At 38.4% G+C, this 26,229-nt stretch overlaps 1 protein-coding gene and 3 non-coding genes across 5 annotated transcripts; 3 read left to right on the forward strand and 1 right to left on the reverse strand.

Moving 5' to 3' along the window:
- Nucleotides 1-519: 519 nt before the first annotated feature.
- Nucleotides 520-25,980, reverse strand: LOC118799924 (store-operated calcium entry regulator STIMATE-like). Of its 2 annotated transcripts, XM_036560036.1 has the most exons (10): nucleotides 24,814-25,980; nucleotides 19,518-19,566; nucleotides 18,086-18,181; nucleotides 17,819-17,940; nucleotides 16,043-16,155; nucleotides 14,753-14,830; nucleotides 14,181-14,330; nucleotides 10,757-10,867; nucleotides 1,370-1,493; nucleotides 520-974 (listed from the first exon to the last, which is right to left on the reverse strand). In XM_036560036.1, the coding sequence occupies exons 1-10, from the start codon at nucleotides 24,983-24,985 to the stop codon at nucleotides 868-870; spliced, it is 1,122 nt and encodes a 373-aa protein (XP_036415929.1). In that variant the 5' UTR covers nucleotides 24,986-25,980; the 3' UTR covers nucleotides 520-867. The 2 variants fall into 2 exon arrangements, with proteins under 2 accessions (XP_036415929.1, XP_036415928.1); XM_036560035.1 differs by lacking the exons at nucleotides 10,757-10,867; nucleotides 14,181-14,330; nucleotides 14,753-14,830; ... (3 more) ...; nucleotides 19,518-19,566; nucleotides 24,814-25,980 and adding an exon at nucleotides 1,663-1,773.
- On the forward strand, nucleotides 4,127-4,198 carry trnae-cuc. The gene has a single exon. It is a non-coding gene; the product is annotated as a tRNA-Glu (tRNA).
- On the forward strand, nucleotides 6,312-6,383 carry trnae-cuc. The gene has a single exon. It is a non-coding gene; the product is annotated as a tRNA-Glu (tRNA).
- trnae-cuc lies at nucleotides 8,479-8,550 on the forward strand. The gene has a single exon. It is a non-coding gene; the product is annotated as a tRNA-Glu (tRNA).
- Nucleotides 25,981-26,229: the final 249 nt, after the last annotated feature.

Consider the following 26,229-nt stretch of genomic DNA (forward strand, 5'->3'; position numbering starts at 1 on the left):
GAATGTGTTTCTGCAATTTTTAAAAATGTAATAGTTAAACAATAAAAGGAATGTTGCTTAGTTTATACATGGAACTGATGCAGATGTTGCACAGAAATTTAGTGAATACTTGAAAGTAGCTTTCTTTTCATCGATAGAGAGTAAATGTATACATTATTATATAGACATCGACCCAGCTTAATAGCTCGAGTTTAAAAACAGGACTTAAAAACTACTTATAACTATCAAGCGCACATAAGATTGGCAGTTTTTAGCAGTATGACTTATTATAATAATATAAAAAGTGAATGGATGAATGAATGAATGGCTCCATTTCAGCAGAAGTGCCATGCTTGGGGCAGTAGGAGCATTAAAGTCTATTCATAATATAGAATTCACAGAGAACTCATAGAGAAGTATGTTGTGATTTATGAATTATCGCTGCTGACAACTATGATTTTCTAACCTTGTACTAAATTCACACTAAAACATTTGTACTTAAATTTAACATTTTTGGTCCTAAAGAAAAGAACACAGTTGTAAACTGTTACAATGTTCAAACTTTAATGTATAAAACATAAGACTAGAAATTGGCAAATACATATGCATTTCTTTTTTAAAAAAGTGAACATATAGTAGTGAACAGAGAATATACACGTAACATTTTAACAAGTCAGTGTTTTTAAACACCGGTTCATGTTGCAGTTCAATCAAGTGGGCCCCAATATATATATATGTATATAAAATCAAATAAAGTCAAATAAACCTCACTGACCAAAGGCTGGAGTTTGTCCTCCAGACCATCTTAATTTCTTACAGCACTGGCTCATTCATCTTTTCCTTTAATACATATTTCTTCATTCTGATGCCTCTTCTTTATTGACATCCTCATTTGCCAAACACACTTCCTGCTGCAGGTTTGGGTTTCTCCAATGCCGTCTCTGCTCCGGAACGCACCCCGCTAAACACGGATGGAGCCACTTTGCCCATATGCTCTAGAGAGAGAAACAGAAAGAGCTACTGAATACACTCCATCTAATTCAACTAATATGCAATGAAAGAAGTTTCATTAACTGTATTAATGAATGAATGAATTTAATTTATTAATTTAAGTATTGATTTATTTGAAGTGTTTTATATCATGATACTTTTGAATTATTAAAGCCAGCTCTGCTTGATATCTGAAGGTCAATAGCAAAAATGGGCAAACATGTAAACAGGATACTTTAGGCACTTTCAAAACACTGACCGAAGGTCCAAAGAATGACTTCAGAAAGTTTTCTTAACCTACCAAAAGCAACTGGGAAATTAGTAATAAATGTAAAGATGTTATAAGAAAAAAAATTGTCAGCCTGTATTTCCATGCAGGTTTGGTATAAACAGCACTCACCACACTCCACCATGACCTCATATGTTTTACTCTTCACCTCTCCCTTCAGCCCCAGCTTACTGCGCGCTCCTTTCAAGTCCTCCTCCTTAAAGGGAGGCCGCTTCTTTTTCTTCACTTCTCCTGGCTAATGGGAAGAAGGAGACAATGAAAATGAAAGAAGGCCTTAATTACATTTTCTTTAATAAAACATCCACTGGAGGGATCTTTTGGGAACCAAAGGTGATTTTTCAAAAGCAGTATTACCCCAAAGAACCCTGTTTGGTACTTTTAATTTTAAGAACTTAAGCACGTACCTGAGACATGTTGTGTGTTCGTGTGGTCCTGACCAGCAGCAAGCTGACCGTTTTTGTTCTTTCGCTCTTCTCTGTCCTGCTCTTTATATATCTTGCCTTCACTGATATCCTCTCTCGGGTCCTGTATCTCTCTTTCCGTTATCATGGTATATTATTAGACATGACGTCAGTGACCGTTCAGGCTGAAGGGGGTGATCCCTCTCATTGAGCATGCTCACTATGAACAGCTGAACAAATAAAACACAAAACATTCTCCTGCCATCACCTCACCCGTACCCTCCCGTAATGAAATGACTGACATAACATGCTTTTTTTCCATTATGATACATTTGTATATATTACACATAAAGTGATGTCAGAGACCACCCTTAATGTCTTGCAATTCTAGCCCAAATGTCCATTAAAAACAGGTTACTCATTTTTCAGCATTAGGAAAAAAATGAAAACGTGTATGTAACAGAAAGTCTCAACAACTACATATAGTCGCTGTCCAAAATGGTCACTTTACAGGAGAAGGCAAAAACATTCTTTACTTTCATTGTAAGTTAATGTAAAGAGATTTTATACCCAGCAATTTTGGAGCATTTCTATTGGCCAAATCCTTATGAAATTTTCACACAGTGTAAAGGGTAGTTGCCATGTTCAAATGCTGTAGAAAAGTAAAAGTAAAAAAAAAAAAAATGGACATACATGTTTTTCTTTGGACAGCGACAATATATTAGCGTTTTTTCAGTATTTAGAGTGTCCACTCTTTACTTTTACTTTTACAACATCCATTCTTTTCTGGAGAAATCTGCAGGAAATTTTTCCACACCTCCAAAGTTCAGTCTTAGAAGTTGGTTTAGCATTTTCTGCTTCTCACAATCCAAGTAATCCCCAAAAACATTCAGTGATGTTAAGGTTTGGACTCTGCAGTGGTCAGTCCATTGTTCTGAGAACACCAGCAGCTTCTATTCTAGTCTATTTCCTTTTCTCAGTAACAGCTTCAAACCAACAGTGTTGAGATGTCTTCTCTCAGTGAATGGACAGTGAGACCTGTGGATTTTTTCAGTTCTGAAGCAAGAGTGGAGCTTGATTTTCTCCTCTCTTTCAAAGATAAAAGCTTTTAAGTGCTCTTTTTCTGACGATTAAACTTTTGGTTTTACCAGGTTTTGCATGGTTGTTACGTGTCCCATTGTCTTCTTTTACTTTGAGTTTTCCCTTGTTATGCAAGTGGATTATTTTATATGTAATCTCCAAAAGAATCTCCTGAAAAATAAATAACATACTTAGCGTCTGTTTTGACATTAAATCAAATAGGAAGGGTGGTCTTAGACTTTTGCAGAGTAATGTACAGTAAGGTAAAAAGAGACTGAGTATCCAGTTGAAGAGCTCGAGCATGGCCTTCATTAAAACAAACAAGGATTTTCCACAGGACAGACTTAGTTTGGTCCCTGGAAATGATCTAATTGAGCCTTATGAAACTTCAAACTAATTTGATGCTACAGTGTTAGAAAAAAGGGTTCTGTGCAGTACATGTTCCCTCAAAGGTACTACAGTGGTTTTAAGCTCCAATTGTGTAGCTTAAATAAGTTTTTCCAGGTGAAAAGTTCATATTTATATATTCATATTTATATACATGTTCATATTTATATACATGTTTTAAAACACAACAATAAAATAAAAAACCTGGAGATGAGACGGGGTGTGTGGAATCTATACAACCTAGAAAATATAATTTCAATGGATTATGGTGCAGTTATGTTCCCTGCCTAAAGGTACTGAGATGTACCCTTGAGGGTACCACCCCAGTGACAGTTTACTACTTTTTTTTCTGAGAGTGTACTAAGATGCTATAAAAATATCAAAGCAGGATCACACAACAGTTATGAAAAGTTCTTAAGAATAGATTCATTCTTGTATCACAACCAAAGCCCGAATCCTAGTTTAATGTTTCTTCAAATGAAAGTATGCTAATTCGTTTATTATTTTAGATTGATATTTTGTCGAATGAGCAGTTCCTGAAGTACCCCTTATGACAGGCAGCTGTAAAAATGGGAAATGACAGGGGCGTCCACAGTGATCATAGCACTTTCCAAAAGCAGGAGGAGACACATCAGCCTGCACACAGCAAAACAAAATAACAGGACACTCTTCTGGGAGCATGAGTCAGCCTTTGTGAATGACTGGAGTTCTTCAGTGTGTGTGAGGGGTGTATTTAGGGAGAGCAAGCTAAGAATAGATGTTGAGCCACTGTGCCTTGTGCTCTGATTGACTGTGTCAGTTGAGGAATGCATTAGGAATATATGCCCTAGTCCATTTGGTTTCAGCCTCAGGTCTGGGGGGGGGGTGTGTGTCCCTTTAAAGCTAATTCATTTTAAACTAGTGTGAGGGCTATCTGGTTAGAATGACTCTCACTTCTGTATTATGGACAGAGCTGTGCTGTTTAGGGTTACACTGTGATTTTCCAAATTTTATACCCAGCTCCCTGGTGGTCTAGTGGTTAGGATTCGGCGCTCTCACCGCCGCGGCCCGGGTTCGATTCCCGGTCAGGGAAACACCTTTTCACAAAATTACCACTAATTAGAGTGGAATCTCTTTGAAACATTAATAGCGTATATTACAGATCATCAGTATATTACAGATCATCCTTGATAAGAATGTCATATAATAATGTTATATATACCAGTAATATCAATCATTTACTAAGCTATTCATTTGTTAATATTGTTTGTAGATGAATATTAGAATAAAGCTTAATCTCTCTAACAGAGTTAAATTCATTAGTTATATAGGTAGGTAGGAAGGCTGAGGTTTACAATAGGACCAACAGGTGTTCTTACAGCTTTACAGATGATCCAGGTAGGAATGCTACAGCCAAATCCCTGGTGGTCTAGTGGTTAGGATTGAGGTTTAAATGAATATATACATATGTGCAGGGTCTAAGGAGACCTATAATATCATAACTATTATATACAGTATATTGCAAAAAAGATAAACATTCATAAAAGTGTACATTTGTATAGTTGTGCACATAAGTATTATGAAACACAATTATACAGAAAGGGTGGTTTGATTCAGTTTAAGTTTAAACTGCGAGGTAACCACTGTGGCTGAAGAGCACTACAGCTCTAGGGGGAAAAAGCTGTTAGCATGTCTGGTTGTGCTGGCTTGTTGGCCTTGAATCTTCTACCAGATGGAAAAGGCTGGAAGAGGGGATGCCCAGGATGAGAGGGGTCAGCTGTAATCTTGCCAGTGTGCTTCATCACCCAGCTGTTGTGGATGTTGTGAAGCACTGGCAGACTACATCCAATGATCCTCTCCGCTGTTCTGATTATGCAGGTTCGGCTTGTTTTTGTGAGGAATATGGTGGTGCCTCACAAACTAGAGAGACTCCACAGTGGAAACCACAGAGACGCTGATGTAGGGTGTGTAGGGAGAGGTCCACCACCATCTCTGCAGTCTTTTGTGGGTTCAGGAATAGATGGTTGCTGCTGCACCAGAAGAACAGCTGCTCAACCTCCTTTCTGTAGGCAGACTCACCACCTTTGGTAATGATGTTCTTTAAAGACATCATGACACATAGTCATTGGTAAAGAGCCCTGCTGTCTGCTGCTTGTTAGACAATCCAGTAACCATAACCCATATATTTGATGTAGTAATGTGATATTTATTTAGCTTAACAATAAATCACCTTCTTATGTTAGCTAGCTAATTGGTAGGCCGAGATGTTTAATAAGTAAATATGACTTCACTCTGTTTGAGAGCATGTTGGAAGATACACCCACAACACAGTCAAAGAATGCTTAGAGGTCATACAGCTTTTTCTTTGTTACACATAAAAGATGCTTGCACTTTTCTCACTTATGCAGGAACAACTGAAACGCATCAGGTATATTTTTCCACGTTCACCATCCGGAAAGACAAAAGGTTACATCACATCTGGTAAACTTGGCTTTAGAAGCAAATCACCTTCCTCTCCAACTGTTGGCAGCTGCAGGGTATTTTACTAAAATGCAGGAAGATTTGAATGTTCAGGATAAATGCAAATGCAGACCTGTAGGCTAGTTCTGAGTCAAGACGAACTATAGATGATAACAGGTCTAATACTGTTTTTTGAAAATCTCAACTACTCATCTTCTGCTGTACATTTGTACATGTTTTGAATGCAAACATTTTCTTTTTGACATTATTTCTACTGCTTGATGTGCATTCCAGCATTGATAATTGTCAGCAATCTCAACACATTTCAAAAACCTGACTGGATGGCATCTGGAGAAATTCACTTTTTCATTTGTTCCAGTTAAAACCAGTTAGGATCTAACAGAACACATCACTCACTGGTGACAAATTCACACTGACACAAAACATAACATTTCCCAGTTTATTTCAGTCCTGTGACTAATTTCATTGGCTGGTGTTACAATAATGTGTTGAGGTATTGACAGGTTGTGTATGGTGATGGCCATACAAAGGCCCTGGCCCCTGATCTGCAAGCAGAAATCTGTGGAGTCCAAGAATCACTTCACAATTTCTATTTGTGCAGGAACTCCACAGGAATCCGGCTCTCAAGGACCAGATTTCTCACTTCACTTCAGATCTAGGGGTATCCCAGTTAGAGTCAGCTGGCAAGTGCCCCCAGTCCTACACATACTCAAAAGCAGCACAACTCCCTGGTGGTCTAGTGGTTAGGATTCGGCGCTCTCACCGCCGCGGCCCGGGTTCGATTCCCGGTCAGGGAAACACCTTTTCACAAAATTACAGTGGAGCTAGTTTAAGCTCCTGGAAATTAATCATCAGGGACCTGAAGTGGGACAGCAACATCACAAAAAAAAGCACAGCAAAGGAGGTACTTCCTGCAGCAGCTAAAGAAGCTCAACCTCAAGAGCTACCATTTCAGTTCTACACACATTATACAGTTGGTCATCACCACTTCCACCAGTCTTCTGCAGCTTTGCAGAAAAGACCAATGATAATCTACCACACTGCTTCATCTGCACACGTCCAGAACTAGAAAGCATGCAGAAAAAAAAAAAATATCATTGCTGACCTGTCACACCTGGCTCATCACCGGTTTCAGCTTCTCCCTTCAGGGCGACGCTTCGCTCAAGCAAAGTTTCTTACCTCACACTTTTACACTCATGAACAATTGCTGCACATACGCACGTTGAGTTACTTGTGACTGCGTAACTGATGACAAGCTCCTTGTATGTCCAAACATACTTTTGCACAATTAACTCTGATTCTGATCGTCATCCTGCCATCAGGAACCTCTGATGTTGACTCCATTGATTAAAGCTGCTTGTTCCAAACTCTGATCCCTCCATCTAGCTGATGCAAAAATAATCTGGATTCGTCTGATGAGGCAACTTTTCTCCACTCCTTAAAAGTTTCACTATTACACTCCTGTACACACTGGAGACAGGCTTTCTTGTTCTTAGCAGACATCGTTGGCACCCAGCCCGGTTTTTGACAAGGTGGTATGTCCCAACATGACATTCTACACACCGATGTTGAATTCAGTTGTCATTTGCCTGGTTGTAGTGTGTCGGGTTGCTTGCAGATTTCCTGTCATGCGCCTTTGACCCACAAGCTGTTTTTGCTTCTCACACCATTCTTGTTAACCCCTGCAAATGGCTGTGCATGAAGAACCCAGGATGGCACCCTGCACACTTAACGGCAAATTATGCAATGTTTAAAGTCACCCAGGTCACTTTTGTCCATTCCAACACTCAGTTGCGCACTAACTGATGCTAGAAATGTTGAGCTGGTTGGTTATTTTGCTGTATTGGAATGTACAATTTGTGTGAACATGCAGGGTAAACCTAGTAAACTCTCAACTCGGTACAATGCATTGAACACATGACTGATTCACACTAACAGAGGTCAATGTGGCTGAATGTGGCATGAAAATATGAAAGTGGCATTTCCCCTGCCATCCAAACACATTCTAGACTAGGGGTGGGCAATATGGCAAAAACATAACATTACAACACTTAAAAGACATTTTCATGAAACTCAATAAGTATCACAATACTTAGTTTTTCCCTGAGGTTTAATGAGTTGGAACAAAAAAAAGAACCAGTAGTACTCCTCAAAAACTATGAATACAGGGATTTTTATTGACTGTGCTGCACAAAATCCAAGTAAACTAATTATATATAATTATAACAGTGTTCTTGAACAACTGACAATATCCACAATTTGTTCAGAAAAGCAAAGCAATGTAATGTGGCATAATTTGTCAGAATATCTGCAGAGATCTGCAACATAGAAAACAGAGGCCCTCATCTAAGGTTCTTGCCTTCCGGACTGGATAATCAACTGCATATTCCAGGGTATCCGAGGGGTTTTATTCAGATCAGCAGCCCTCAAAGTGGTCCTCAGTGAAGTCCAGGTGGTCCACACTTTTCCTCTGTCCCTAGGTGTGGTTGCGAGTAGGGTTGGATCTTCTAGGGGTCCCTGAATACCGGTTTGAGAACCACTGCCTTAGACCAGTCAGTGAGACACTCATAATTCATGCTATTCTCAGAATCAGTGTTTCTCTGGACCGGTCCTGTAGGCCCACTGCCCTGCACATTTTGGTGCTTATCCTCTTTTAACGTACCCACTATAAAAGTGCCATCCTGTATGAATAAAAATAATGTGTGGCCATATTGTAATGAAATGTGGGAATGAGATCCTAATGAGTTTTTATTTATACAGGATGTCACCAGCAGCGCTCCATACAGGGCAGCGTGCCTCTAATACCAGGGTTTAGAAACACTGCTCTAAATCACATGCCATATGCCTCTCATCTTACACAGAGTTACTACAGCTGCCAGAAGACAATCCAGATCCCTGGTGGTCTAGTGGTTAGGATTCGGCGCTCTCACCGCCGCGGCCCGGGTTCGATTCCCGGTCAGGGAATTACCTTTTCACAAAACTGCTGAACACACAGAGTCGCATTTGAAATGCAGAGATGCTTTAAAAGCAGCATAACACAATCTAACCAGCCATGAACAAATAAGCAGAGAATTTATATTTTTACAGTGTTTATTGAAAAAGCATATATAATGATAATGCAAGTTGTCAGTAATTTCAATCATTTAGTATGTTTAGTACTCAAGCCCCCTCTCCATTTTGTAACTTTGTTGTTCAAACTCCAACAAAGTGAGTCTTTATCAAAGAAAAGTTCCATTCCATTTGTCACCATTATTTATCAGCAGTGCTGAAAATCATCACAGTAATCTTTTGTAAACCAGCAGGCCAGACACAAAACCATAGTATTAATTTGTCTCTGAGACTTCAGAACGCACTCACACGCACAACACTTGGTCCATTAGCTTGAGGATGAGAGCGGACACCAGAAACAATTGGCGGCAGTAAACGGGTACACCACACGAGGGCATGCCCATTTTGTATGTCCCTCTCAGTTTCCCTCAGGGGGGAAAAAAGCTACAATCTACAGAGGATGCCTAAAAGCTGGCACAGCTCCTTTAAGTTATGAATTTTGCTGTTGAGAAAACATGATGCAGAAGAACTCCCATAAAATTATCTGTGCTTTATCATAGGCAGAGAACTCCCAAAAGCTCCAGAACCCTTTTACTAGGATAAGAACCTTAAAGGATTAAGGAAAACTTGCAATACATGACCAGAAACAAACAAAAAACACACTGGATTAGAGAAAATGGTTCCCCATTGCTGCAAGCCTTAACAAAAACAGAACACATAGGCATAACAAAAAGCTCTCAGAAAGCATTTTACATAAATAATGGAATATCCAATGACCACAGTGCTTAAAGGAATTGTGCAAAAGTTGAAAGAGGAATCCTGTACCCAATTTCCAACTTGGCATGAAAACAAACAAACAAACAAACAATAACAAAAAAACACTGCAAAACCAGAAGGCCACATACAAATAAATACACACATGTAAAACACCACAAGAAAGACGAAAACACACAGGTACACAAAATCTCTGAGGTGTATGGAATTTCTAATCCAAACATTAAGAGTTGGTTTTCAGGACAGGGATTAGGCCTAGTCCTGGTCTACATTTTCCTTTTAGAGGAAAACCTCCATTCAGAATGCTGTGTCCAGAATTAAGCATAATCCTTGCTTGGGAAATTTGCCCTTAAACTCACAAAAATCCCAAAATGAAGCATGTAAAAGGGACTACCTTTTGGGACATTCCCATACTTTTTATATGTAGCCAGCTAAGTGATATATAGACAGCTACAGAAGGCCAGTTTCTTTGCTATATCCAAGGTGTTACACAGCACTGCCGTATAATACTGCCAGACAAACCATTTGTTCCTGAGTTTAACACACAGACAGACCCACTCAGACAGACAACAAACCTTTGCCAGAGCAATCTTGGTCAGCACACTCATGTTATTTGCATTTCCTGTGAATATCGTAAGAATTTTGATGTCACCGACAGGACAACGTACTAATGAGAAGAGACAAAAAACGTACAGGTGTGCTTGAAGGCTGGACAGATGCTGAGTGAGATCTTGCTGTTCGGTGCCCGTGGTAAAGCACATCCAGAATTTTTCCACAAAAATAACCGCGTCGGCCATACAGTATTTTGTGATAACCAATCTAGGCATAAGGAACCAGCACTGCTTCCAGTGCACAAAGACCTCAGAGAGACATGAACAGAGATGCTGGGATCAATCATCCAGCACAATATAGTCAGTCCAAACACACCAACTGCTTACTTATTAAGATGGTCCAGAATCCACTCGTCATGAAGCTTAGTAGTTGAAAGGACATGTTTTTTAAAGACACATCACTGTTTTGTTTGAAGAGTCAATTGAAAGATGCCTTGTGACATTGTGAAGAAAAAGAGATTGCGATTGGCTGTTAGAGCTGCTTGTTTTTCCCCCAGAAGTTCATGATAAGGATGCTCCCAAAGCGTAACTAACTGGTCCATGATTGGTATTTAAATATCAGTTCCTACCTGCAGTTCTGTGTTCAGGTGTGTCAATATTCCTCCTACCTGCTTATCCTAGCACACAAGTTGAATTGCCTGGCTCAATTTTGTCCTCTACATTCAGCCAGCAGAAGGCAGCAGGGTGAGTAGGTGACATGAATGAAGGACAATCTAGTGTTTGATCTGACATCAGACAGGGATACCTAGCCGGTGCTTCTTCTTCTTCACAGATTTGAGACCAGCGAGCCTACGTACATCCTCATCACCGTCCGAATCCTCCATTTCATCATCCGCCGAGAATAGAATCTGAACACATAAGACAAAGTCTACTGTTAACTTTTCAATCCTACAAAATATTAGCTGGTATTTAAACCATTTCAAATCAAATTGCACACTCAAATCTTTTGCACTACAGTCCAAACGACCATGGAACTATTACAGGTATGCACAATGACATCAGAATCATATTGGTATTGGCAGAGCACTGCTCGATCGAACATGTTTAGATTTGACCAATATTTCAAACTGATATTTGATTGTGACATTGATTTAGTACTGCTAAAACACATCTATATTTTACTGCCATGATGTTGCACACTACCTGGCCAAAAGTATGTGGACACCCGACCATCATACCTATAAGAGCTTGTAGGACATCACTTTGCAAAAACCAAGGTCATTATTATGAAGTTCCCTTTGCAGCTATAAAAGTCTCCACTCTTTTGGGAAGGCTTTCCACATGATTTTGGAGCATGTCTGTGGAAATTTGTGCCCACTTAGTAGAGCTTTTGTGAGGTCAGACAAAGATGTTGGACCAGAAGGCCTGGCTTGCAATCGAATTTCCAATTCATCCCAAAGGAATGGACAATATATTTCTTAATAAGGCTAATTAAGTTAGATGTAATCCCAGCTTTTACATTTCCTCAGTGTTTATGTACTGGCATCAGCAGACATGTGCATGAAAAATACTGGATCTCTCCACTGGTCCATATCATTGCATCCCAAGATAGTAGCTTGCCTAAACACACAAACCTGATCAAAAGAGAAAAAAATGAAAGCAGGAAGACAGAAAAAAAATTATCCTTAAACAGTGTTGGGTACTTCTTAATATCACATTGTTCAAATGTGACCATTTGCTACAGTGTATTCCGAGCACTCTACCTTAAACATATTATTAATGTAATAAGCACAAAAGTCTTTTAAACTATTTAACAGGCCAAACTACACTTGTTCACTCTCATAGCAACATTACTTATAATACTAGTTTCCATAGTAGTTTTTAAATAACTGAACCACAGTAACTAAATAATAAATCTTAAAATTAATAACTGAATAAAAAGCATGTGGTTCAAGGAGTTACGGACCTCTCAGTGGATTTAACCAGTACAATTTACACTTTTTTGGTTTATTAGTGAATGTAGTACATACCTATGAAACATACATAATATATTATATAAATTGTGTGATACACTTAAAGTAAGTATGCCTTGCTTTCAGCACAGTTCACATGTCTCAATTTGTTACTCTCTATATAAACCCTATTTAAAGAAATGTTACATAAAAAGAGGAATTTGAGTAAACATGACTCAAAGTTATTTTGGTTAATACAAACAATTTCCATCTGGCACAGCTAGATAAACAGTAAATTCAGAGAAAGATCAATCTACAATGCTACAACTCATACGTACCAACACTGTTCACATAGAAGTCATTATAAAAGAAGACAAATAAAGGCTAGATGCTTGACGCAAACAAAAAGTTGACACACACCTGCAGTTAACGCAAACAGCCTGTCCAATAATTCATCTTTAGGTAATGACTAGGCAGTAACTGAATTACACTAAGTGATCCAAAAGTAAAGAGGAGAGAATGATTTACAAGTACAGTAAGCTTTGCCCAAAGTTAATAACTGCATGTGTAAGAGTCAGAAGGAGGAGGTTCTGTCTAAAGGCTATGGGGCGAATCACGCGCCCAGCTCCACCTGCTTAGTAAGCCAGTAAAAATACTGACTAAGAGCAAGCACTGCTCTGATCTACAGGAAAAGGCTTTTAAAAACAGAGAGAGGCAGCCAGAGAGAAAGTCAGACTAGACCAGATCAGAGCACAGGGAAAGCTGAGTTTACGGGTGACATCATGTTATGTAACTGCCCATTTAACACACGAAATGTAATTTAAACTTCATAAGCTGATTTATTCATCCAAGTAATCAATGTCAGCATTTTCCACAAAAAAGGCTAAATGTTGTCAACCTATGAATCAAAAAACAAACCTTACATCTCTGTTCTGACTGACTATCCTCTATTGTGTTTCATTTAAAAAGCACTCAGAACTAAAGACTCTCCTTATACATCCATGAATTTGTGAATGGGTGGAGCTAAACTGCTGTAGGCTGAATAGGTGGACATATGCAATTGATATAGTTCTCATAACATTTCAAACAAATTCAAAAAGAGCTGTTTTGGTAGCTTTTCCATCTATAGACTGTACAGACTAGGTAGTAAATGGTATGCTTTGAAACTCTGACAATGTTTACATATTACATTACATACAATGTAATTTATGTAGTTATATAATTGAGGAAGTGTGGGTCCTTTTGGTTTAAGAGGTTAAGAAAAACACTGGGCATGGGTAAAGCAATTCAACACAGCAACGCAAATTTTAGAACTGCCATAATAAACTAGGGCTGCAACTACCAAATTAAATTATTCAAATATTCTATTAAATATTATCAGAAATATTTGAATATACCATAAGAATAAGGAAAGCTCAAGGTATGTGTTTCACTTATTTATTAAATGAACATTGTTTCTATTTTAGTTATTATTGTTTTATTATTATTTATTTATGAAACCTGTCACACTACAAGATAATAGAAAACCATTAGTGATACACAATCGTTGTCATAGCAGGTTGCATAAATTGTTAAATTTATGTGTTGCTGCTGGGACAAAAACTCATATCTCCATGATTTTCCTTTTTTGACATAATTTGAAAAAGGTAGCTGCCATTTATGTTGTATCAAAATTTCATGATGAACGGACCAACAGAAATAGTCCAAAATTAATTGGAAAAAACATTTCTCCATATATACACACACAGACACAGACAGACACACACACACACAAGTTTACATAATAGTATAAAATCTATCTGAAATATTTTTTAGGCTGCTCAAATATGTCTTCATACCCGAGTGCAAGCTAAACTCAGCTGCATAAGTCTTAACGCTGAGTGGAGCTTTAATAAGTTTCTTTCTGAATGGACCATTCTGCTGTTTCTTCATGGACATACATGCAGCAGGGAGCATGCTAACTACCGACCTGGAGCAGTAGTAAAAGCGTTTGGACTGAACTAAGCAAATAAAACCAACATCATTACCTCAAATGAAATTTTAGTACAGGCAGTTAAGAACAAACAAACAAACAAAAAGTTCCAACAGTCTTCTGACAACTGCCAAGATGTGTGTGGTTTTGACAGGAAGGACCATTTCACTGACTTGAAAACAAAAGGTAACCATGAATCATACTGTTTTTGCATGATGTGAAGGCAGATTATCATGCACTCTTAAGAATCACTGTTACTACGCACTACTGGTGATTCGCTAGCATTTGTAACCTCACCTCTGACTCAGAGTCGTCGTGGGACAGGGCTCGTCTGTAACGCACTTTGCTGCTTCCACGAGAGTCGTCCCCAACCTCTCTCTCCTCCAGTTTAGCTTTTGTCCTGCCCTTCTTCATCAGGAAATTATCTACTACCCAGAACATCAGGGCCTGGCCACACACACAGAAGCACACAGATACAGACCAAACAACTCAAATGTGATTGTCAGCAAAAAAATGTACTTTTGTGGGAAAATTATATATATATATATATATATATATATATATATATATATATATATTTTCACAAGGGTGAAAAATATCTGACAAAATGGCATAGACTCCCATACAGTTTATGCCTCAGCTAAAATAAAAATACTGTTTATTGGGAAACAGTAAAGTAATAATAATAATAATTAATTATTATTAAAGTATCTAATTTATAATTTATTACAAAGAGTATATTAGCTTTAAAGATGTCAAAAGACAAGGTATGAACTTAAAGCTTGGGAAGGTAAGTAGCCTTATATAACATGACAGTAGCCTGTAGGTTAATAGCCTTGTAAAGCGACAGCAACTGAACTGTTACTTACATTAACGAAGAACGGAACGATTAGCATGACGATAGCAAGCTCCAGATGTGGGTTTGTAATAGGGTTCAGCATAGCCAGCTGTGGAAGACATACATACTTTCAAAATGTAGAATCTCAAATGCCCATAACATCACATGACTAATATCATTACTATTATTTTATTATTTAAATTAAATAGAGTTAACTTTCTCTTACAATACTATGCAAGAGTCAGAGACCACCCTTCATTTATTCAATTTCCTGTAAACATGTTCATTAGGTTTTTCATTACTCAATCACGAAACATATTTAACAAGAAATTACACAAAGCCTCAAAAGTGTCCATTCTTTGGATATTTTTCCACACCTCCAAAGTTTAGTCTTAGAAGCTGGCTGCATTTTCTGCTTCTCATGATCCAAGTAATCCCAAACACATTCACTGAAGTTGAGGTCTAAACTCTAGGGAGGCCAGTCCATTGTTCTGAAAACATCAGCAGCTTCTTTGTTCGTTTTTTCAATTTTCTTCATATTTTGTTTATTTCCTTTTCTGTGTAAGAGCTTCTTGACAGCTACACATCCTTTCAGACTCATAGCACTGAGCTTACTGCTCACAGTGGAAAGATGGACAAACACTTGTGGACTTGAAGCATGAAGAGCTTAATTTTCTTCAGACTCTCAAAGATAAAAGCTTCAGGAACTGTTTAACTGATGGTGACAGTTTTGGTGGTCTACCCAGTCTTGCATGATTGGTAGATGTCCCACTTTGTTCTGTATCTTTTATTTATTTGTGAAACACCAGTTTTAGAAACAACTGATTTCTCCCACCACTTACTTTGCTTTGCCTTGCTTCTTGCTCATGCAAGTAGCTTATGTTATATCTAACCACCTCGGAAGTATCGGTGGAAAAATTCATAACTTGTACTTATTAACTGAAAATTAATTAAATGAAGCATGGTCTCTGATTTCTTGTTCTTGTTTCAGCTCATGCTAAAAACAAATGCTGGAACAGTAATATCCCCTGACCTGCTAAAACACTTTTGCACACAGTTCTGAAATTCTTTTAGAAATTCTTTCTTTATTTGTGTAAAAAAGAGCTGCATGATAAGGACAAAACACCATTTTGCTACTACATTGCTGCATATTGCGACTGCCATAAAATATTCAGTGTCTGGTCAGAGGCATGTTGAAGCCTTCTACGGTATCAGTATTATGAAGGCTGATGTTACGATAACAATTAACAAATGTTAACCTGTGCAGCCTTAGAAAATACACCTATAAAAGGCTAAAGTCAAGGTGTCATGTGTCACTGACCTTCTTCCACTGCGGGATGAGCAGCACCAGGATGATGACCACCTTCTCAAACATCATAATGAGGATATAGAGTGCACACTGACCTGCCCAGGCAGTGCACTGCACCGGCTCCCCTACATATACACAAACACACACAAAATAAGTAAATTAGTTAAATGACCAGTCCTTGACGGTGGGCACTCTGACAGAGTACCAGTGAGGGACTCTGTTCTTTCCAAAACTAACAACTGGAACACACAGAACTAATTTAACAAATTTTCAGAAGTCAAAAACTAATTTGCTTAAATGTTTACCAAACGACTGTTTACAGAATGACTGTTTAGAGACCGACTGTTTAGAATGCAGGTCAACAGCAGGACAGAAAATGTTGAAAACGAGGAGGATATGATTCATTTGGCCCACCTGGAAAGCAATGTTCAACCTCCATTTACTACAATAACACTGTTCAGAGGAACAGTGGAATGGGTGACATTTGCATACTACTAGCCAATTACTGCAGGTGCACTGAGGCGAATAACAATTTCCACAGCAAGTCTGATAACAAGGCTTTAAATTTGGCACAGCAAGCAATTTCTCCACGTTATTCAAAACCGACCTCTTCACCAGATTAGCTTAATCAGTAAAAATTATTACTGGAGATTAAACACATGACAGATAACCATTAACACTCAATTTGCACTGCAGCAGCTTATTGGTGCCAATGTCTCATTCGTTTAATTAATAACGTGTTTTCCTGAACAAATGAGACAGTGGCAACATAGTGCTTCTGTGCACATAGCAAAAGTGAATGCAACCTAGAAGTGGTTTGTCATTTGCATTGAATTAAAGTGTTTGTTCATAGCTCATAGTGAGTCATACTGTGCTCTAAACCACATCAGCACGTCTGTATAACCTTAATGCTTTATGGCCTTAACGCTTTAAGAGAAATTGCGGAGGAGTATTTTTACAGAAAATATTTAAATATATCCAGCATATTTCAACATAATCTTTATCTGTCACGTCTTTAGTATACGGTTGATTATGTGCAAAAAAACAGTTGGGCCTGTTTACACTTTGCATTAACATGGATTTCATAACCAAATTGTATCTGGATATACTTTGACCAGATTCCATTTTCATTTTATGCTACAATGCTGATTTTACTTTCTGTGTGTGAAAACCACATAAACGCATGCGTTATTTACATTTTACTTTTGTTAACCTTTTTCCCTCATTATGATGCGAGTTGACAAGCTTGGCTGGGACTTTTTAATTGGACTAGACTGAGAGAGGGCAGTTAATTTTGTAGTTAACTACAAACTTATGCTGCCTTCATCTTTCATTACCTTGAAAGATGGAGGCTCTGTAACCTTACGGAGTCCATTTACAATGATGTTAAATGTGGTCAAGATCCATCTCAGATCACCTCCGAATGTTGTTTGAGTGATCGTAATTAAAGTACAAAGCGTCCTTAGGGCTTTTCATGCGGTTAACTGAAATTTGAACACGGTCAGATTACAGCAAATGCATGTTCATGAAAGGTGTCAACAGACCCATTTGTGATAGAATCCAATAGGCAGGTGCTTCAATAGCTGCCTGATTGAGTTTATTATAAGGTTCAGCACACTGTGGGAATATGTCACAAGGCTGGATTTCACTGTGAGCTGCATACCCTTAGACAGAAAGTGAGGACTGCTCAAGAGAAACATCCTTTCCTCGTCTCTGCTTGAACAGGCTTGATTTTTTTTATCTAGTGAGTTGGGTGTCTTGCTGAAAAGAAAATAAACTTAGCCTTACCGTACTCTCCAAAGCGTAGCGAGTCCCACTGCCTCCATTCGACCACAGCGCTAACAGCCCTGATGCCGCCATAGATCACCAACATACCCAACGAAGCATCCAACAGGAAGTTTATGAGGTATCTGTGGGCATGAGACAGGAAAAATGATCATCACAATCACAAGTTATTCACACAAATAAAAGCACACTCAGAGAAGCATACAGGATCACAGGCAACACACAACGCAGACATCAACGACAATGACAACAATGACGACGCAGACTCACAGTGAACATGGGTCCTCCTCTGTGAGGTCAGACAGGTAGACATTGGCAAAGTGAATGAACAGCATCCCAATGGCCTGTTTGGAGGTGTCCAGAAACCTGGGGGAGGTGGAGGGGTGGGCAGGGTCAGTGAGAGGGAGGAGACGTTGTTAGCTCTCACCTGGCTGTAAATTACCTTTTATCTGAGCAGCTGCTGGGGCTAAGACGGCTGTTAGATCACATATCAGCCAGGTGCAGTGATGAATAAAAAGGGTTCTGTTCAGTGTTAAAGCAACACTCCACTGTGTTTCAACAGCAAGAGCTACAGCATGTACTGTACATCTATGCTAGGGCTTCCATGGACTAGTTGACTAATAAGTCGCAGTGTGTCAGAAGTTGACTAGCTGAAATACAGTGGTAGTCAAAACTGCAGTGAAGAGACAGGAGAAGAGAACAGAAATCAGTTTTTCTGCTAAAGCCCAAAGTACTTTTACTGGTCAAGAAGCGCATAAGAATCTCTTGTTTACTGGCTTTCTAAAGAAATAACTTCTGAAAACAGGATATCATTAATGTTTCCTGGTTCAGTGACTAGGCCTATATTATACTCTGAAATGCTTACTGGTGAGGCTTCTTGGTACCTTTTAACTTGATAAACAACCTTTTGCTTCCCATTGCACAGTGCACCAAAGTACCAATAGCCAGAGCCAGTTTAAAATTCTCCATGAGAGGGGAGTTTCTGAGAGTCGTAGTGATTTTAGAATGCAGTTTACATCAGACATTCTGTATACTTCTGTGAGCAGAGCGCCTGAGGCTCTGCAGTGCATACTCATACCTCATACCTCAACCCAAAGTATCTTCTACAGCCCCTACTAGCAAGATACCAAGAAAATACCTTCAACAGATGTCCAGAAAACTCACATCTTGTTTTTAATGTGACAATGAAGTCTAGTCGACTGCGTTTTTTGAACGACTAGCCGAAGAGTAAAAACAATGTAAATGCAACTTCTAATCTATGAGCGAAAAGACATTCTCTCTAGAGCATACCAAGCAGCCAAATAATCACTGTCAAATCATGGAGACGGCACATTTTAAATTATTATTTTTCTTTTCTTTTAAACAAAGTTTAATCGAGTAAGTGTGCCAGTCCTACCTATGGGTTCCAGGTGTCCTGAAACTGAAGTCCTGTCTGAATTTCACTTAATGCGCAAAAGTAGTCAATGTCAAAATTTTAAACCTTGTGATTTTTTCAAATGTCACCGCCGAACAACTTTCTCGCCATTCCTCTGTGACTGTCACTCTATATAAAGGTGGCAAGTAAACTCCAAGAAACATAAAGAAGCTATAGAGACTTTCTGCTTCAGTACTGACTGAAACACAGTGCAGTATTACTTTAACACTGCAGGTCATATTGCAGAAAAAGTGCTTTTCGAATGACACAAAATGGTGGATGGTTTACCAGATTCTCCAGGGTCTTCTTTCGTGCTTGGGTTCTCTGAAGCGTTTCACTGCAGAGGAGAGACAAAAGGAAAGAAAAGCATTTTAAACAAGGCATGATCCACAGAGCGGATCAATAACAGCTACCAAGAGAGGGCTGTGCTACTATATACTGTCCTCTGACTCTAGTCACTTAGGTCCTAGAAAAAATATTGTTACACCACAACAGTGAAACTCACATTAGGGAACTACAGAGCATGTACTACTAGTGCACATAACCAAATCTGTTGTAATGCTTAATTGAATCTGAATACAAGGCCCATTCCTTGGAAATGCTAATTATCCTCACTTTTTTGAAACAGAAGTATTTGATGGACAACTCTGCTTCCAAAAAAGTTGGGATGCTGTGCAAAATGTAAATAAAAATAGGATGCAATGATATACAAATAATTTAAACCCTATATTTAATTGAAAATAGTACAGGGACAACATATCAAATGTTGAAACTGAGAAATGTTACTGTTTTTTTAAAAAACAATTTCCCCATTTTGAATTTGATGCCAGAAACACGTTTCAAAAAAGCTGGGACGGGGGCATGTTTACCTCTTTGTTGCAACACCTCTTTTTTTTAACAATACTCAAGTTTTTGGGAACTAAGGAGACCAATCACTGTACTTTTGAAAGTGAAATGTTCTCCCATTCTTACTTAATGAAGGATTACAGCTGCTCAACAGTTTGTGGTCTTCACATTTTTGTTTCATTACACGCCAAGTGTTTTTAATGGGTGACAGATGCGGACTGCAGGCAGGCTAGTTTAGCACCTGGACTCATTTACTATGCAGTCATGCTGTTATAATACATGTGTTATAATGTATACATTTATTTATACGTTTATACATGTGGTTTGGCATTGTCTTGATGAAATAAGCAAAACCTTCTCTGAAAAAGATGTTGTCTAGACAGCAGCATACGTTGCTCCAAAACCTGTATATATATCATTCAGCATCAATGGTGCCTTCAAAGATGCTCAAGCCACCCATGCCATGTACAATACTGCACCCCTTAGCATCACAGATACTAGCTTATGAACTGTGCACTGATAAGTTGGATGGTCCCTCTCCTCTTTAGCCTGAAGGATGCTGTGTCCATGATTTCCTAAAAGAAATTCAAATTTTGATTTGTCGGACCACAGGACACTTTCCCACTTTGCCTCAGTCCATCTTAAATGAGCTCAGTCCCAGAGAAGGCGGCGATGTTTCTGGATCCTGTTTATATATGGTTTCTTCTTCGCATGGTAGAGTTTTAACTTGCGTTTTAGTGATATTATGTACCGAATATGACGAAAGTTCTTTGCTATTTTACATTGAGAAACGTTTTTCTTAAATTGCTTCACTATTTCACTGCACACTCTTTCACAGAATGGTGAACACCTCCCCATCTTTACTTCTGAAAGACACAGCCTCTTTGGGAGGCACTTTTTATACCCAGTTGTGTTACTGACCAGTTGCCAAATAACCTAATCAGTTGTAAGATGCTCCACCAGGTGTTTTTTTAGCATTACACAACTTTACCAGTGTTTTGTTGTCCCTGTCTCAATTTTTTTTTTTTAAATGTGTTACTGGTATCAAAGTCAAAATGGGCATTTGATATGTTGTCTTAGTACTATTTTAATTAAATATAGGGTTTAAATAATTTTGCATTCTGTTTTTTTGTTTTTTACATTTTGCACAGTGTCCCAACTTTTTTTTGGAAATGGGGTTGTACTATGTAAACAGTTTCATTCACTCTTTAAAATGCATGAACACCACATAATAAAAGAAAACAAAGTCATTGTTTTTCTGATGTCACAAAAACCAAAACATTCACATATAGAGCAGTTATAAGTAGTGTTTTAGCCTGGACTGCTTTTTGAATAAGGCACAATGGAGTACAACTAGCTAAGGAAATTCTAAGGAGTGTTTCAGCTCTTCAGAATGAGGCACAATACAAGGCAGCCAATTACAGCAGAGCTTATATATCTTGCATCCATCCTAAAGGCACAGTAACAAAACATTTAGAGAGTTAAAGAAATGTTAGAAAATGATCATGCAAAAAAATGACCATTTTTGTACATAAAACCACACAAATGTTATAAGTAGACATCAAACAAAAAAACAAAGTTAAAGAGAAAATGCAGGATATGGGCCCCTTAAGTACACTTTCTGAGCGTTGTAACCTGCACTAAAGTATACTGTAATCGCAATATCTAACAAACAAGAGTAATACAGAATTTCACCCTGGCCTAAATGGGAGGGATTTCCATCGCTTACTTAATTTTTTATCTAAACTATGGCAGCTAGAACTAGCCTATTGACCATGAGTGACGGCAACCCCCATCAATAAAGCTCTCGCTGTTTCTGACAATAGTTGTTTGTATGTGTACTGCTGATGTTGGTGGCAACTGGCCCACAATCAACAACTGGCTCCGCTTCTATTTACATACCAAAACCTCTGTAGAATATAAGCTCAGAGGAAGATAAAAATATATATATATATATAATCTTGGTACAAAAACTTTTTGCAAAGAATAATCAATTGAAAAAAAAAGGGATTTCTAGAAAAGTTTCAGGATTTCTGCATAACTCCATCACTGAGATATAATCAAAATCATTCAGAGTGGTTTGATGTAAAGTGGTTCATTGTAAAAACTAATTTCTTTTTTAAAGTGGTGGTAACATGATTGAGGGGTCACAATGTCTACAATTCAAATATAGCCATTTTATTAATAAAATAGTGGTACAAGTGGGGAAAAATGTTTTTGTTGGGTACTATTTTGCCTCACAACATCCGCACGTACCTTCACGCCACTAATGCATTTTAAAAAATTGCATGTATTTCACATCAAATTACTCTATTACTATAATTTCATTATAAAGAAATGTTGGAAAAGCAGTGGAGTTCCCCTTTAAATGACAGTAATACATAGCTAATGTAAAGTACAATACAATTAGTGTTGATTCTCTTTCGTTACAAAATTATTCAGAGCTTAAGTATTTAGTCCCCATTCTTGACAATCATAAAGTTAGTTCATATTTCATTCTTTTGGAGTTCGTATCACATGGGACTCTGTTAGTTTAGCCATTGAGCACTCCTGATAACTGGGTTCAAAAGGGCTGGGGGCTGGACAGGAATACAAAAAGAGACTGCTTTACAGGGTAATCATCCTTTCCCAACTGTGCTGAAAAGCTAGAGAGTACCAGATGCATTTTACCTTCCTATATGCATCTTAGTTGTTCAACCAACTACAAAAAGTAGTCCAATTGGCCAGTCTTGCATGGGATTCTGCTGAACTAGTCTTTCTTGTGCTACCAAGGCATGTACCAGGTGTGACTTACGCAAGCTCACACATGCCTAAACAAACACAAAGTCTGCCACATTAGCTCTACAGACTGTGATAGGCCTTGGCAATGTCATAGTACACTTCTTAGGTCCTGAGTGAGCAATTAAGTTAACTCAAAATTATAGTTGTGGGCATCTGAAATTTCAGGTGCTCTTAAATTAAACCACAGGATCAGGTTCATATTAAAGCCTACCTCAGGTACGTTCCAATTCAAACAAAGCATCAGGCTCATATTAGAGTTTACCCCAGAACCTCTTATGCTCTAGAATGAAGTACACCTTGCCATCAGTTCAGTTAGAGGGATGTTTTGAAGAACATGCCATTTTCTTTACGCACTCTTTAAGTGCCAAAGAGGAACTGCACCTCTAGCAAGGTAGTTTCTAGAACAGTTTATAAAGAGCTGTTAGGCCTACTACAGCAACGTTACAAACCTGCATCAGCAAAACAAAGAGCAATTTTGCAGGCCTCTTTACAATGCCTCTGTTAGATAGTAAAATAATTCCGCTCTCGCACAAATTCATTTTGCAATAGTAAGAGGGAACAGGGTTTATCTGTGCTGGTTAAGACCATACAAATATACAAATAGATAACATGCATAATCATAGCAGAATGCAGACACAAAATGCATTAATTCTTAATTGTTCTTTGTCCTCTTGAAGTATTTGAAAACTAAAAGTCACACAGAAATGTATTCATCTAGCACCAGGTGATAATTCATACAATGTTATGGATTTCTAAAATGTATATTAAATTTTCTGAATACTGCATCATGCTAGCATGAAGGAGAAGAAGGAGAAGAACAACAACAACAACCAGCAACATCTTATTTTTAACTGGATTTAGTTTTTATAGAATTTTTATTGATACCACCCAGCACCCTTAAGACATAGCTCTTTAAGTCTCTGAAAGGGTAATTTTTAAAGGTTTTCAAAGTTCCTACATAATTAAACCACTGAGATTTAAATGAAGTAATTCAGAGTGGTCTGATGTAAAATGATGCACTATACAGAAACTTACTGACTCAGAAATCTTTACAGTGCTAGTGATAGCAACTAGGGGTCACAATGTCCACAACACAAACATAGCCATTTTATGTATTACAGAAAATGAGTTTTTTATAGTAATATGTACATGTTTGTTTTACATCTATGTATATGGTGGTAAATCAAAAATAAAATAAAAAATATAATGAAATGTCACAGACATCGGGCAACGTTACTAACAATTTGAAGTAATAAAAAAAAGGTGGTTCTTTAGAAAATGCAATGGTTCCATTTAAAACCATGAATTCTATATACAACCATTTCATGCTTGAATGGTTGCTTGAATGGTACAATGGTTCTTCAGAATGATGGAGAGTGTGTTGCAGATGTTTCTTTACGGAACTTTTCAGAAAATGGTTCTATATAGCACCAAAAAGGGTTCTGCAACAGTCACAGTGTCAAGCCTCTAACAACAGTAGACCTATTGTTATCACTATATAGGACCATTTTCAAAAAGGTTTACACAGAACCATTTTTGAAAATGTACGTTCTCCATCATTCTGAAGAACCATTTTTTTCATGCAAAGAACCATTCAAGCATGAAATAGTTCTACATACAACAACTACATTTACTAAAGAACCTTTGAAGAACCATCTTTTTTTTTTTAAGTGTGCAGAGTTCCTCTAGGATGGAGCATTTCACATCAAACCTCTCAGAAAGACTTTATTTACATCTTAATTATTTAATTCTGCAAAAATAAAAAGGAATCGGTGGAATTCTGCTCTTAGGTCACACCGGTAAAGAAAAGCCAGCACTTGATAGAAAGACATGGGCCTGAGGTGACATTTAAAAAAGCTGCCAACGTAATTATAAAGTTTTATGGTGCAAGAATAAGACCATGTTGGCGCAATGAAGGAAAAAAGGGAGAACTAAGAGACAGGGTCAGTTTACTTACGCATAAGGGTGCTAAAGGCCACCACTCCGAGAAGGCCTTGCAAGAAGATGCCGAAGGAGTCCATCAGGTCACCGTTGGCGCAACCCTTGTCAGTGTCCGAAGGTGAGGAGTTGGAGGGGGCCAGAGCGGGCAGAAGCTGAGCCTGTGCAGCCCCGTCACCGGCACTGGCCATGCTTGTACAACTCAACGGGGTATTTAGGTACTTAAGGTGCAAAGCAGATGTCAGATGTCTCTCCCAAAAAAAGAGCACAACCCCTGTAGGATCACTAATAACGGTAAGCACTGAATCAATACGCGGATGCTTCACTTATGGGAAAGAGCAGCTAACGTTAATGGATTTTCCCTCCTCTTGTGTTCCCATCCTCCTAAAGACCTCGACAGCTGGGGTATATATTGCAGTGGATACTGTAATATACATTTTTTTAACGCGTCATGTCATAATTAATTTGTTAGCTACCTAACATCAGTTAGAAAGTCATGGCTGAACATCCTAACGTTATTTAAACAGCTTGTTAGTTAGGTTAGCTAACCTAGCTAGCATTTAGCAGATTCAAGGCAAGTTGTTAGCTTGCTATGCTAACTACCGTTAAATGCAAAGTACAGTTTACACCGCTGGTCATAACTTTACCAACACGTAGGTTATGGTAAATATATAAATGGTTTTAACCGTGCTGAAACCCGCAGTATTTTTTGATAAGTAGGTCTGGTTATAAGACGTTCGTGATGTTCACAACACCGAAGTCGCAGCTGGTCTAGCCAAACAAACAGCTCATATATATCACAGTACACTTCTCAGTCCTGGGTAATTAACAGTTATAACATAGTTAGCGACCTAAAGCAGCATTTCTAGACGGCTAGCTAGTTAAAACAACTGTCTTGTCAGAGCAACGCATGTAGGTTACTTCTCTTTTAAATGCCACTACGACGAAGACGAAGCTCTCCTGGCTGGACTGCGTTTGTGTGAGCCCACCCGGAGACTCGGCGCATCCAGCTCAGTCCAGTCTTCTCCAGTCAGCTCTTAACTGAATCTTTTCTTTTAGACCACCCTCCGCTTCCTATAACGAAGACGTGTACATCATATATATCCCCAGACCCCCTTATCTTCAGCAACTTCTTTTACCTCTCGCTGGGTATCGACAGGCTATGACGTATTTGTAAAGCGTACAGCATGCTGGGACTTGTAGTACAAATACGCAAGTGTAGTTCGTCAGCCTGCACCGTACTACGGAGGCCCTAAGGGAATGTGATTAGAAAAAAGATAATGACATTGCATTCCCTTGCAAATATTTTGAATTCCCTCGCAATCATTTTGCATTCTGTCGCAAACATTTTGTGTTCTCTTGCAAATGCACTTGATTTTATAAGGGAACGCAAAATGTTTGCAAGAGAATACAAAAAAATTATAAGGGAATGCAA

The sequence above is a fragment of the Colossoma macropomum genome, unplaced genomic scaffold (genome assembly GCF_904425465.1).
Source record: "Colossoma macropomum unplaced genomic scaffold, Colossoma_macropomum, whole genome shotgun sequence".
Lineage (NCBI taxonomy): Eukaryota > Metazoa > Chordata > Actinopteri > Characiformes > Serrasalmidae > Colossoma > Colossoma macropomum.